At 42.0% G+C, this 12,069-nt stretch overlaps 1 protein-coding gene across 1 annotated transcript; it reads left to right on the top strand.

Annotated features, from left to right (window-relative positions):
- Positions 1–869: 869 nt before the first annotated feature.
- On the top strand, positions 870–4,301 carry LOC311182638 (oncomodulin; the record flags this gene model as incomplete). The annotated part of the gene is made up of 4 exons (XM_084251542.1): positions 870–930; positions 1,530–1,662; positions 2,369–2,478; positions 4,276–4,301. 4 exons carry the CDS (start codon positions 870–872, stop codon positions 4,299–4,301), a joined length of 330 nt encoding a protein of 109 aa, XP_084107668.1.
- Between the last annotated feature and the right edge of the window lie 7,768 nt (positions 4,302–12,069).

Here is a 12,069-nt window from a genome sequence, read left to right as displayed (position 1 = left end):
ATTGGCTGTTCCCACCCACATTCCCTTGAGATATAAATAGAAAAAAAAGAGGTTGCACTAGTAAGGTAAGACATTCGAGCTTCGTCTACTTGATCCTTGTAAAAGAAATCTAAGAGGTTCTAACTATCACTTTTTTCAACCCTATATAAGATCAGTCAGTAAAGCAGCAAAACCACCTCTGTTTTTTGTTCCTTCATTTCATTTTCCTGATTCTTCTTGGGGGATAGTCTAGAACGGTGAGTAGCTGGTGGACTTAGCAAACCCCAGGTCTTCTGTTGCACATACATTCACATTAGGTTTGTTATGCTCAGGTTCCTCATGGAATTGGTCTGGAAGAATTTTTGTATCTGATAAAGGGGTTCTTCTGGTCTCTGATTCCCACCCTTCAAGAGAGAGATAGCATCTCTTTCCCGAAGGCCTGTCAGCAGCCCAAGCTCTATCCTTCCCCACAGCAAATCTGCAATAGTGCCTTTTGCTAGCTGGTGCATGAAAATGCATTTGCACAAAATGCATCTGTGACCAGGTTTACTTCTGAATGGTGTGCAGATGCCATCCTAGAACCATGTGAGTGATAATATAAATATGTATTTTTTTAATAAGAAAACAGATTCAAGTCGTTCTTTAGGTTTTGTTCTGTTGTTTTGAGGTAATTGCTCCCCCCCCCCATCTTTGGTGTATATTCAAGAGAGGCCCTGAGATCTAAGGTCTGGGATCTTTTTAGCATTTGGCTTTTACGTGGCTATCCCACCTCATCACTTAGCAGACAATGACATCGTCTCCATGGGCCTAGGAGCACATCCTGCGCCACGGGTGCATGTTCCTGCATGCCGTTCACTGTGTCTTGTTTACTCCGTGTCATCAGGTGGACCATGAGCATCACAGACCTGCTCAGTGCTGACGACATCGCTGCCGCCCTGCAGGAATGCCAAGGTAAGTACAGAGGGGGTGAGCGCGGTTCTCCACATCTCTTTCCATATCCAGCAAAGCCACGAAAATTAAAATGCAAACTTTACTGAAAATTCATGGAATCTGAGCACAAAACTGTTCTTAACTAAAGAACTGAAGTTGTTGGAGAACTGTACGTGCAATTACATTTCTGTAAAGAGAGAGAAATATACTAGAAATGAAAAAGGAAGCCCGTGGAGACCTTGTGGCCTGCTTGGGTCCTCCAATCAGACCCATGATGCCGGAGTCAGTCTTGGAAACACAGCCTGTGAAAAGGGCAGGGAGAGGCACTGCAGAGAGGACGGAAGAGAAGTGAGAGGGGCACAGCCACATGGAGAGGGGATGCCGAGGGCGGGGGCAGGAGAGGAAATCCCAGAACCAAGGCAGTTTGGCTGCCTCAAAATCTTGGACTAGTCACAACTCTCTTTGCCCTTATTTGCTTTTGTAATTTTTTGAATAGAGCATCCTAGTAGCTCAATGAGATTATGAAAACTATTGCGGATAGCCTGTGTTTTCAGCAATTGTGGCCCAAATACAAAATGTGACCCTAGGAGCATCAGCATAATCCATTCTCTGTTCTTTAGACCCAGATACTTTTGAACCCCAAAAATTCTTCCAGACATCAGGCCTCTCCAAGATGTCAGCCAGTCAGGTGAAGGATGTTTTTCGGTTCATAGACAATGACCAGAGTGGATATCTGGATGAAGAAGAGCTCAAGTAAGTTTTGTCCTAAATGTGACATTGCTGGGTGGGGCCGGGATATGTCAGAGGCCAGTTTGCACAGTTTCTCACAATGACCAGATGCTGGCCATCCAACAGAGCCTCATGAAAGGGAAATACGTAAGTCAGCTATCCCTGTGAACATTAAATGTGGCACTAAAGGCTGTAGGTTCAATATTTCATTACTTTTAGGGTTTTCCTTTAGAAGGATTTTCCTTATTGACAAAATTCTGAATAAAACTCTTAAGGGGCCTCCCTGGTGGCACAAGGGGGTAAGCACCGCACTATGAAGCAATCCGCAGCCTCTGTAGCATGAGTTCGATCCCCAGCCAGCCAGGGAGCTACCCACATGGTGAAGCAGATCTCTCTTGCCTTGCCCGCTGCTCCCCTCAGCAGTGTATTTCAGTCAGTCTGCCTGTTTGTTCCCCACTCTGTCTCTGGTGAATCCTCTCACCCCCAGCATTTCTGGCCTGTACCCCAGCTATTGTGTGCATAAATAAATTTTTAAAATAAAATAAAACTCTTAAAAACAAAATGTTCACTATTTGTCTCTATAATGGAGGAAATCTTTGCTTGCTGAGCCCTTGACAGATGAGGGCAATGGCTGGGAATGGATGGTTTGCTTAAAAAAAAAAAAGGAGGGGGATTAGTACAGAGATGCCTGGTCTTTCTAAATATTCTGCTCATCTTTATTTTCCTATAGGTTTTTCCTGCAGAAGTTTGAGAGTGGTGCTAGAGAACTGACTGAATCAGAAACCAAGTCCTTGATGGCAGCTGCTGATAATGATGGAGATGGAAAAATTGGGGCTGATGGTACGTTCACATCTGTACATTGCATAAAAGACTTTAGCTTGGGTCAAGGAGCATCAGAGGGCTTGGGCAATGAGAGCAAACAGATGTGGGTTAAAACCTACCTTTCCTAGCCTTAACAAAGCCAATCCAGCTTGACTTCCTCAAAATCTTAAGCCTCAGTGTTTTCACCTGTAAAATGGGATTAAAGGGAGGATACAAATGATGTGTGTAAAAACATGACACCTGCAGAGGTATCACAGGAGCTGGTCCCCACTGGTCATTATGTGAACCAGAGGATATCCTTCAGCTGCCTAGGAGACTAGAGGCTGCCTGGCCAATTACTTGCAGTACACCCTAGCACACCCTGAAAATAGTGTAAGGAATTTCCACCAGTGGAATTTGAGTCCATCTGAATAAGGAAAGGGATGGCATTCTCGAGCATGTCTTGTACGTACCAGAGTTGATAGGCTTGCGTGGAAAAGCCTCTTAGCTTTCAAGGGTTTAAGCAAGTACATTTTGTTGGAAATTAGTCCACCAAGGGGACAATATTAGATAGAGAATAAATAAATAAATCAACTGCTGTTTATGGGGTCTTCTGTGTAGAGATCCCTATAGTCAGAGTCTACCATAATTGTACAGCTCTAGGATAATTTTCACTATGTTGCCTGCATGCTTTTTAGCTACTTTGTGCATGCCAAGTCAACAGGACCTAGACATAGTATTTGTGGTGGTACTAATCTGAAATTAAAAACTGCTACTTTAGGTCCTTATTTCAAAAACCCATATTCAAAATATCACTAAAACTTGCTACACAGGAGTTAATGCAATTTCTATAGATAGTTCAGAAAAATAGATTAGGTAAGGGAAGATTGATTCGTTTAAACTCAGTCATAAAATACTTCTAAATAGACAAAACTTACCAATAAATATTTAAAAAAACCATTTTTCGATTTCAATTTGTAGTAGCCCCACATTATTATCATCATCACTGGTAGTAGTAGTAGTAGCCTTTTAGTAATATAATCTTTTTGAGGTAGGATTAGAACTCAATAGGGGGCCTCCCCAGTGGCGCAGCGGTTGAGCTCTGGGTTGCGAAGCTGCCCGCAGCCTCTGTAGCGCCGGTTTGATCCCCAGCTGCTCCCTGGCACCGGAGGAGGGTCCCACATGGCGCGCAGACCTCTCCTGCCGCCCACTGCTCCCCTCAGCAGTGTACTTCAGTCCTTCTGCCTGCTCTGCTCCCCGCTCTGGCTCTGGTGAATTCTCTCACCCTCCCGTGCTTCTGACTGTACCCAGTGCATGCATAAACAATAAACAAACAAACAAACAAACAAACAAATACATAAATAAATAAAACATGCCTCTATTAAAAAAAAAAAAAGAACTCAATAGAGAAAAGTTAGTTCAAAATCCTACCCTATTAAGCATTTCCTAAATAGGCAATACATAGCTACCAAATAAGAAAAAAAAAGAAACATGTCTGTCTAAACTGACCAAAAAGTAGAATGATCACATATCATGATAAGCCTTGACTGAATTCACTCTTTGGCAGAGGAAAATGACTGACTTGATAAGGGGCCACATTGCAACGTTAATGCTATTTGTTCAGTTAGACTATGTAGGAAACTGGACCACCATAGACCCCCTGAACTGGAAGGCAGTGACTCATATTTTTCTGCCTTCTGTGCCCCTCAAGGGGCCAGGCCTGTCCTCTGACCCTTTGCTTCATTTCCTCTCCTCTTCAGAATTTTCAGTGGCCGTAGCATGTCTACAAAATGCTGAGCCTTCTCACTGACCCTGTTCTTACTTCCTCTGTTCTAGAATTCCAGGAAATGGTGCATTCTTAAAAGCCCCAGTCTATGGAGCTAGAGACAACCAGCTGGAAGGCCTCCAAAGCCCAGGAATGGGAAACCCCAAATCTATCCCCTAGTTTATTTATTATTTCCCCCTGAAATGCTTCTGTGATTTGCTTATTGTAGTGAGCTAGTAAGAGAGTCATTTGTGACTTTTTTGGGGGGGTGGGAACGCCCTGATGACTCCTGTAAGGCCCTCAGCAGACAATGCCTTTAAAAAGCATCCAATAAAGACACGTTTCTCATCATCTGCTGATGTGTGGGTGTGTTTTTTTCTCAGCAAGGTAGAGGGAGGAAAGGAATTTGGGAACTGAGGACTATTAGACTTCTGGTCCTCGCACCGACTAAGCAAAACACACTCATGTGATGCATGAGCGAACAGGGAGGGAAAACGGCTTAGAAAAAGTCACAAATCAGTGGCGTTGTTACGTCAGGAGTTTCTTAGCAAATGTCCTAGGTCTGAAAAGAATATGAAGAGATTTTAGCCAGCACACAGTCACTCCTGCTGATGTTTTCTGCTACTGGGTATTAGATTGCCCTAAGAGAGATTTAAATAAAGCAAATCATGAAAGAGAACAGCGTGAAGTTACAGTAGGCCAGTAGCTAAGGAGACCAACCAGGCTAGTTCAGTGAAACAGACTCATTTACAACATTTTTGTTCTTAGCAAACAAGCTGTCAGAGACTGACCTGCTCATACCCAGCCTCCTCCAGTCTCCCCTCCCCCTTCTCAGCCACAACTTTCCTGGCTCTTATTTGATACCACCTGAGCCAGTTATACCAAGAACTGTGTGAACATTCAAGGTGAGGGGTCCTGTTACAGGGTTTTCCTCAGGTGGGGCAATCTCAAGCCAGGAAATTCTCCTTAGTCTGATTTCCAGGTTCAAGCAATTCTCTGGCTGACCCTGAGAGTCAGGGACCCCTGGAAGGAATAGGGGAATTTTCCTGGGAGCTTAAGAGCTTATACTCTTTACCCCAACATCCAACTTCAGCTGACGTGCTCTGGATGTCCTGGGCAAGCAGCTCAGTGGCTTTTGAAGCCCTATTCTTTGGGGGTCATCTTACAGCAATTTTCAAATGTGGGGCATAGACTATAAGGGAGCCTTAAGATGAATTTAGGGGGACAGTGATCCACAATTTTTAAATTTTAATTACCATGTATTTATTTTAATATGTGTTAGGAAAAAAATAAAATTAGCACAAACAAGTGATTTCAATATCTCTGCTTGAGAATGAGGGTAAAAGAGTATCAAACATTTAAAGGTGTGACCATTTGAAGAAGAATGGTTAAAGTGATTTTAGAGATAATTATTTGGAGCAACAAAAACCATAAAGGTCATTTTCAAATGCATCAAAATGGGGAAATATAGCTTGAAAATGAAGACTTTGTGGGGAGTGTCAGAATATAAAGCTCTCATTTCACGACTACCTCTTCCCACTCCCTGCCGGCAGGAATCAGACTCCTCCTGACCTGTGCTTCCCCTTGTGTGTAAAGATATCTCCCAGATGCATTGCTGAGGCCCTCAAATATAGACAGTACTAGGGGGCTTCCTGGCCCACACTGACCTAAGAGCCTTGATTGTTAGAACAATCCTGCACGGTGCCTTCACTGTCCCACACACAGTCTGATCCCTCCCATTTATTTTACTTGACTGCATTAGGCCTTCCTTGCAGAGGGCTGTTCATCTCAACCTCAATTCTAAAGGGGTGCTCTGAATAACTCAAAGTGATCCGACAGCCCTCTCTCGTTGGTGTTTGGGCCCGGCCGCTGTGTGCCTTGGAGAGACAATGTGAATAATGATGCTTTTAAAATAATGGCTATGAGTTCTTCTTGAATGAGCAATCCATCATCTATTGGGGTAGCCAAGGCAATCTCATGCTTAGGTAAAGATTATGTGTTTCTCTTACTTCTTTTCTGCCTCAAGCGAACATCTGTGTAGGAATAAGAACCAGACGGGCTCTGTGGAGTACCCAGGGGTCACTGTGCCATTGGCTTCTACTGATGTTCTCTATTGTGGAAATTGCTTAGAGGACAAACACACACAGAAGGATAAATCACCACAAATTTTTATAGATAGAATGATGGTCAGTTAGCATGAATTTTGTTGATTCTACCACTTTCTAAGGCAATTTCAATTCTTTTTGTCCAATCTAATCATTCTTCCAGCCAAGACTTAGGAACCTCATTTCCAAGTGTCTGTCAAGGAAGTAGCTATCAAAAGGTGTATCTGCCTGTGTTTAACCCTCAAAACATGTCCCAAGGCGGTATGCTTAAATGAAACACAGCAATCTTGTCTGCAGTGATACCAATTATTAATTATGCTGGTTGGATTTTGGGTCAGGGGATTTCATTCCATCCCTGGATGTTTTTACCAATGTCAGAATTTGAACATATTCGATAATTAGCACTTTTTCTAAGATGAAGTTTTGTAGTAAAATGAACACTTCAAAATCTTTGATGGCAAGCATTTTTTGAACATTAACTTTTTTTAATTACCCAAGTTTAGTCATTATATAAATTTCATACAAACAATTCCTCTTCCAATGAATCCTATTCAACATGTGCTTCACAGGACAAAGAATAAGGGATATAGAGCAAAATGTTAACCGTGGTCATCTCCATCTGGTAGGGTCACCATGTGATGAGACAGGGCCTTTTTTAAAAACACAGCATAGTAACTAGCAAAATGAAAATCAAAGATGTAGAATTTACCCAGGTATTACCATAAGCCAAAATACTAATAAATTCTAACTAAAAAAAATCCTTTTAAGCCAAGGATGTGTCCCATACTTAAATGAATGAATGCGCACCATAGTATTCTGTTTTCAAAACTTCTATTCATTTTTGGGGTCTCATTGATGTATCATATGCCAAGGGAAAATTTAAAAATTAAACGTATTTAGAGTCCAATCAAAACTGGAAAAACTCTAAATGAAATTAAAACAATCCAGAAAAGGGAAGGCAAGCAAATGAACAAATTGATTCTTACCTGATTTGCAGGTGACCACCAACCTGTCTCAAGACAGCAGGTTCTCAGCAGTGGAGAATGGACTTTGGCTTTGAAGCATGGACCTAGATTGCATCAGAGATTGCAGAGCTGCAAAACTTAGTTATTTTCCATAATCACTTAAAAAAATAGGGCTAAAACAGTGGTTTATTTTGGGCTATTTTTACTTATAATTTTGGAATAGTTTATAACTTAATGGAATGTGATCCCAAAGTTAGCTTCATGAAGCTTAATTGCTGAGACTAATAGGAGTAATGAAAATATTTAGTATTTTGGGCCTCCCCGGTGGCGCAGCGGTTGAGCGCTGGGTTGCGAAGCTGCCCGCAGCCTCTGAGGCGCCGTTTCGATCCCCGACTGCTCCCTGGCCACCAGAGGAGGGCCCCACATGGTGCGCAGACCCCTCCTGCCGCCCGCTGCTCCCCTCAGCAGTGTACTTCGGTCCTTCTACCTGCTCTGCTCCCCGCTCTGGCTCTGGTGAATTCTCTCACCCTCCCGCGCTTCTGACTGTACCCAGTGCATGTATAAACAAAAAAAAACAAACAAATAAATAACAAAAATAAAATAAAATAAAATAAAATATTTAGTATTTTGCTTCAACTTCTGCACATTATAAAATCTTTATTTATAATTTTAAATGTAAAGGTTTTCACAGTAGTTCATACCAATTCAAAAGGCAAAGTAAACAAAACAGTGACAATGTGAATTACTTGTCTGTTCAGGTTTTCAGGCTACATAATTACTTCTGTGAAACTACTACAGTTTAATTTTATGTAATGAGTGCTCAGGAATCCAATTTCAAGCAAAAACCTATCTTCTATCTCTTCTGCTAATGTTAAGGTGTGGTATTACTTTGCAAACACTTAAGAAGACAGATGAAATTGGAATCACGAGGATCATTTCCAGCTGGCCTGTTAATTTATTCACTGGAAAGACTGTTCATTTACATAATGTCTTAACTGGTTTCAAAAAGCCAACTTTTTGGGGTGGGAGCAGATTTTGACTTTGCTTTCTTAGGGGTTCTACAATGAATGCAAATGGCTTCACACCTTCAGCTATTTTTAAATTATAAAGAATTTCAAACATGCAGATGGGAATATACGGAGACTCAGCATAACAAACACCTGCAAACCTACCGCTCCTTTTGTCAAATCTTGCTGTGGTGACTTGGTAAGATGTCAACTTGTTTAGGCTGCATGTTGGGGTGGACAACAAACAGTATGCCTGAGGTGTGGAGGGTGAGAGTCAGTAACAGCGGGCAGTATTTATGCAGCAGAGGGCGGCGTCATGGGGTGCTCATTCCTCCCTGGCTCTCCTCTCCTCCCCTTGGTGTGGGGTCCTTCCACTCCCCAGTTCCAGGAGTCTGTTTCCTTCTGTAACCAAGGTCACCAGCTTTCCCTGAAGCACACTTTCATCATCAGACTTGGATCAGCGAGACACTGACCTGAGCTCTGGTCTGCCCAGTGGGTTCCAGCTTATCCTCACTCTCTCCCTCTGTGCATCCAGCTTCTCTCTTGCCTGCTTCTCTGTAGACTTCAAACTCCAGCATCAGATGAAGACAATAGCCTCGTTTGCTGTTAGCCAGTTCACACAAACACATAATAGACACAGATACATATACTACAGAAGTACATATGACATGATAACATCATTACCTAACAGCTGTAATTAATATCTAAAAAGTACATTGTATATAATATACATATAGTTTCTTCTAGTGATTCTGGTTCTCCTATTAGATTCTGACTTACAGAATTTGATTCAGATTTTTCATTTTTTTAATAAAAAGAATCACACGTTTTTGCGATCCCTTGCAGGCGATCACAGCATTGGAGATCAAGGGCAATTTTAACTGCAGAAGAGAAAATATACCCTCAGGAATAAGGTCACCTCTGAATAAAAGTCTCTGGACGCCAAAGCAACAGAGAAAAGATCAGATACTTGACTCATGGGTCTTTTGTTTCTGCCAACAAAGCAGGCTAAAGGGCGATTGGTACAGATGAACTTAGAGGTATAGCTCACACCCTAGCCTCTGCCCAGGGCTTCCTCTTGGAGCATGTGCTGAGCTGAACATAGGGATGAGAACTCACTAGAATGTCCTATCCACAGAGACCTGAGCTTCATCTGCATGACATGCAGCAGTCAGAACTCTGAAGAAGGAAAGTTTATCTCTAAAACATGTTTATCCACCCTCCTTGTTCCATGTATCTCTTTAATTCACGTATTCAATACACACATCATCGTCTTCAAGACAGGCATATGGGAAACAATGGGAACAAGGCTGCCGTAGAGTTCCACCATCTAGAGGCTCACTTTTCTTGTCAGCAGGGACACAGATGTGAGCAGGTGTCCCGAACCACCCATCCTGTGACTACCTACAACTGTGTTACCCCCCTACCACAAAAACATGTCTGTCCAATATCTCATTTCCTTGGAATTTTCATCTCACAAATTCTTTTCAGCTTTATTAAGATATAACTGACATAAAATTATAATGTATATTTAATGTATACAACATGATTTGATATACATATACATTATGAAAGGATTCCCACCATCAAGCTAAGCACATCCATTAAACATGTACCTTCATTTTTCTTGTCTGTGAGAACACTTGAGTTTTATCCTTTCCCACATGGGAAAGAAGCATCTGATGCTCAGTTTCTACTAGTGACCACTGAGTTATACTCATTCTACTTTAGGCTTTGTCTTGAGTTTCGCTTAGGCCACAGCTACTTCCTCTGTCCTATTCTTAAGGCCTCTGAGGTCTGACTTTCTCTGAATTATTTCTGTGCACAAGGAAACATACGGCTGCTTCCTGAAAAGTAGCAGCTTACTGCCTAGACACTCAAGAGGCCATGGCTACTCTACTGTTGTTGCACCATGTGTGAAAAAGAAGGAAACGCTTTGCCGTTTGTCACCTCCACAGGAAAGCAGTGTACACATGCTCTCTACTCTGAGATCACTAAACATATCTAGGTGTCTATCATTACTCTTCCCATTTGCACCCATAGGTGCATTCCGATTTGTAGACCTTACTAGGACTGTGATAGGAGAGGGGGATGCATCAATATCTAAGATTTCTTCCTGACTTTTGAAACTTAAAAAGCATTTTAATTTCTATTTTGTTTCTTTGTTTCTGTGTCATCTCTCTCCTGTGGCAATTAATGCAATGGTTGGGGGCAGAGGACATAAAATACACAAGGAAGTAGAGGTGTGCTGGGGAGAAATCTTGACTAATACTATAAAGTGTTATCTCATGGCACGATATAGTACTTTGTACTTCACGGAATACTTTTGTTTGTGTCATCTAATGTAATATTTGGAATAACTCTGAGCAGGTATTTCCCTCATTTTACAGAGGAGGAAATTGAGGTTAAAAAAAAAATTATGTGATCAAAGGTCATACAATTGGTATATGGCAAACTGAGAACTAAAATTCAGACAGCCAGGGCTATCTACTACTCTTCCAGAAGCATTTGCTCTGAGACAGAGGAAAGTATTCTTTAACCTGTAGTTTCTAAATTAGCTCTCTGGAGTCCCAGGGTCCTGTGCAGGTACTTGAAGGCCCCAGAGGAAGATGGGGATGTCAGCTAGCTTCTGCAAAAGGTGAGGAAGTTACTCTTAAACCTCACTCCTACCACTTGTGCTCTCATTCAACTATAGTAGCTCTACATCTATTTTATATATTAGATGTATCCACAGACTTTGGGGGAAATAAAGAGTGAGAGGGATTCTGCAATCTTTTTTTTTTTTTTTTAACCAGGGAAAAGCTTTATTCTTTTTTTTTTTTTTTTAAGATTTATTTATTTATTTATACAAGCACTGGGTACAGTCAGAAGCATGGGAGGGCGAGAGAATTCACTAGAGCCAGAGCGGGGAACAGAACAGGCAGACTGACGAAGTACACTGCTGAGGGGAGCAGCGGGCATCAGGAGAGGTCTGCGTGCCAGGTCTGTGGGCCCCTCACCCCGTGGCCAGGGATCGAACTGGCGCTGCAGAGGCAACTTCGCAACCCAGCGCTCAACCTCTGCAGCACCGAGGAGGCCCGGATTCTGCAATCTTAAAACTTTTTGGAAATTGGCAACTCTTCTGCCCACCTGTGACTATGCGGGTGCCTCATTTTTTCTCCTTTCCCTAATAAACCTGTCCTTTTAAAATGTAAAAAAATAAAAATAAACTTTTTGAAACTTACTACTTCAATGTAAAACATGTCTTTCTAATGAAAGAGTGTTTAGATCAAGCTAGTTGAGGGAATCTTCCAAATGCAGGTACTGATAATCATTTGTTGAATAATAAGTGATGGTCCCATTTAACTCTTAAAGTGAAATTCTTACAAGGGAAGCATTTACTAATGATAGTCACTTCACAAATAAGATCTGGAGTCATGAGGAAAGCTTTGTGACTGGTGAAAGGTCTCACACCTAGTAAGTGACAGAGTTAGGCAAGAACCCAGATATGTCTTATATCCATTTTCAAGGCATCGCCTCCCTAAACGTGGAAGCCCATCTGCCAGATTGGATAAGAGGTCTTATTTCTAAACTTAATTTGTAACAGACAAAACGACCTAAAACCAAGGTCTTGAGTTTGGCCAGGGGGTCTACTGAGAGTGCTTCAGGGAAAAAGGGGTCCCAACGGTGTCAAAATCCACAGGTCTCAAAAGCAGGTGACTCCTATAGCTAGAAAGCACAATGCCCACATTGGGGTGAATATCAGGTCTGGTCCCGCTTGGCCACACGCTGAGCCTCACCAAGGTTAG

This window comes from Talpa europaea (assembly GCF_964194135.1).
Source record: "Talpa europaea genome assembly, chromosome: 12".
NCBI lineage: Eukaryota > Metazoa > Chordata > Mammalia > Eulipotyphla > Talpidae > Talpa > Talpa europaea.
Note: the sequence above shows the minus strand (reverse complement) of the source record. Positions and strands in the feature narration are given on the sequence as shown.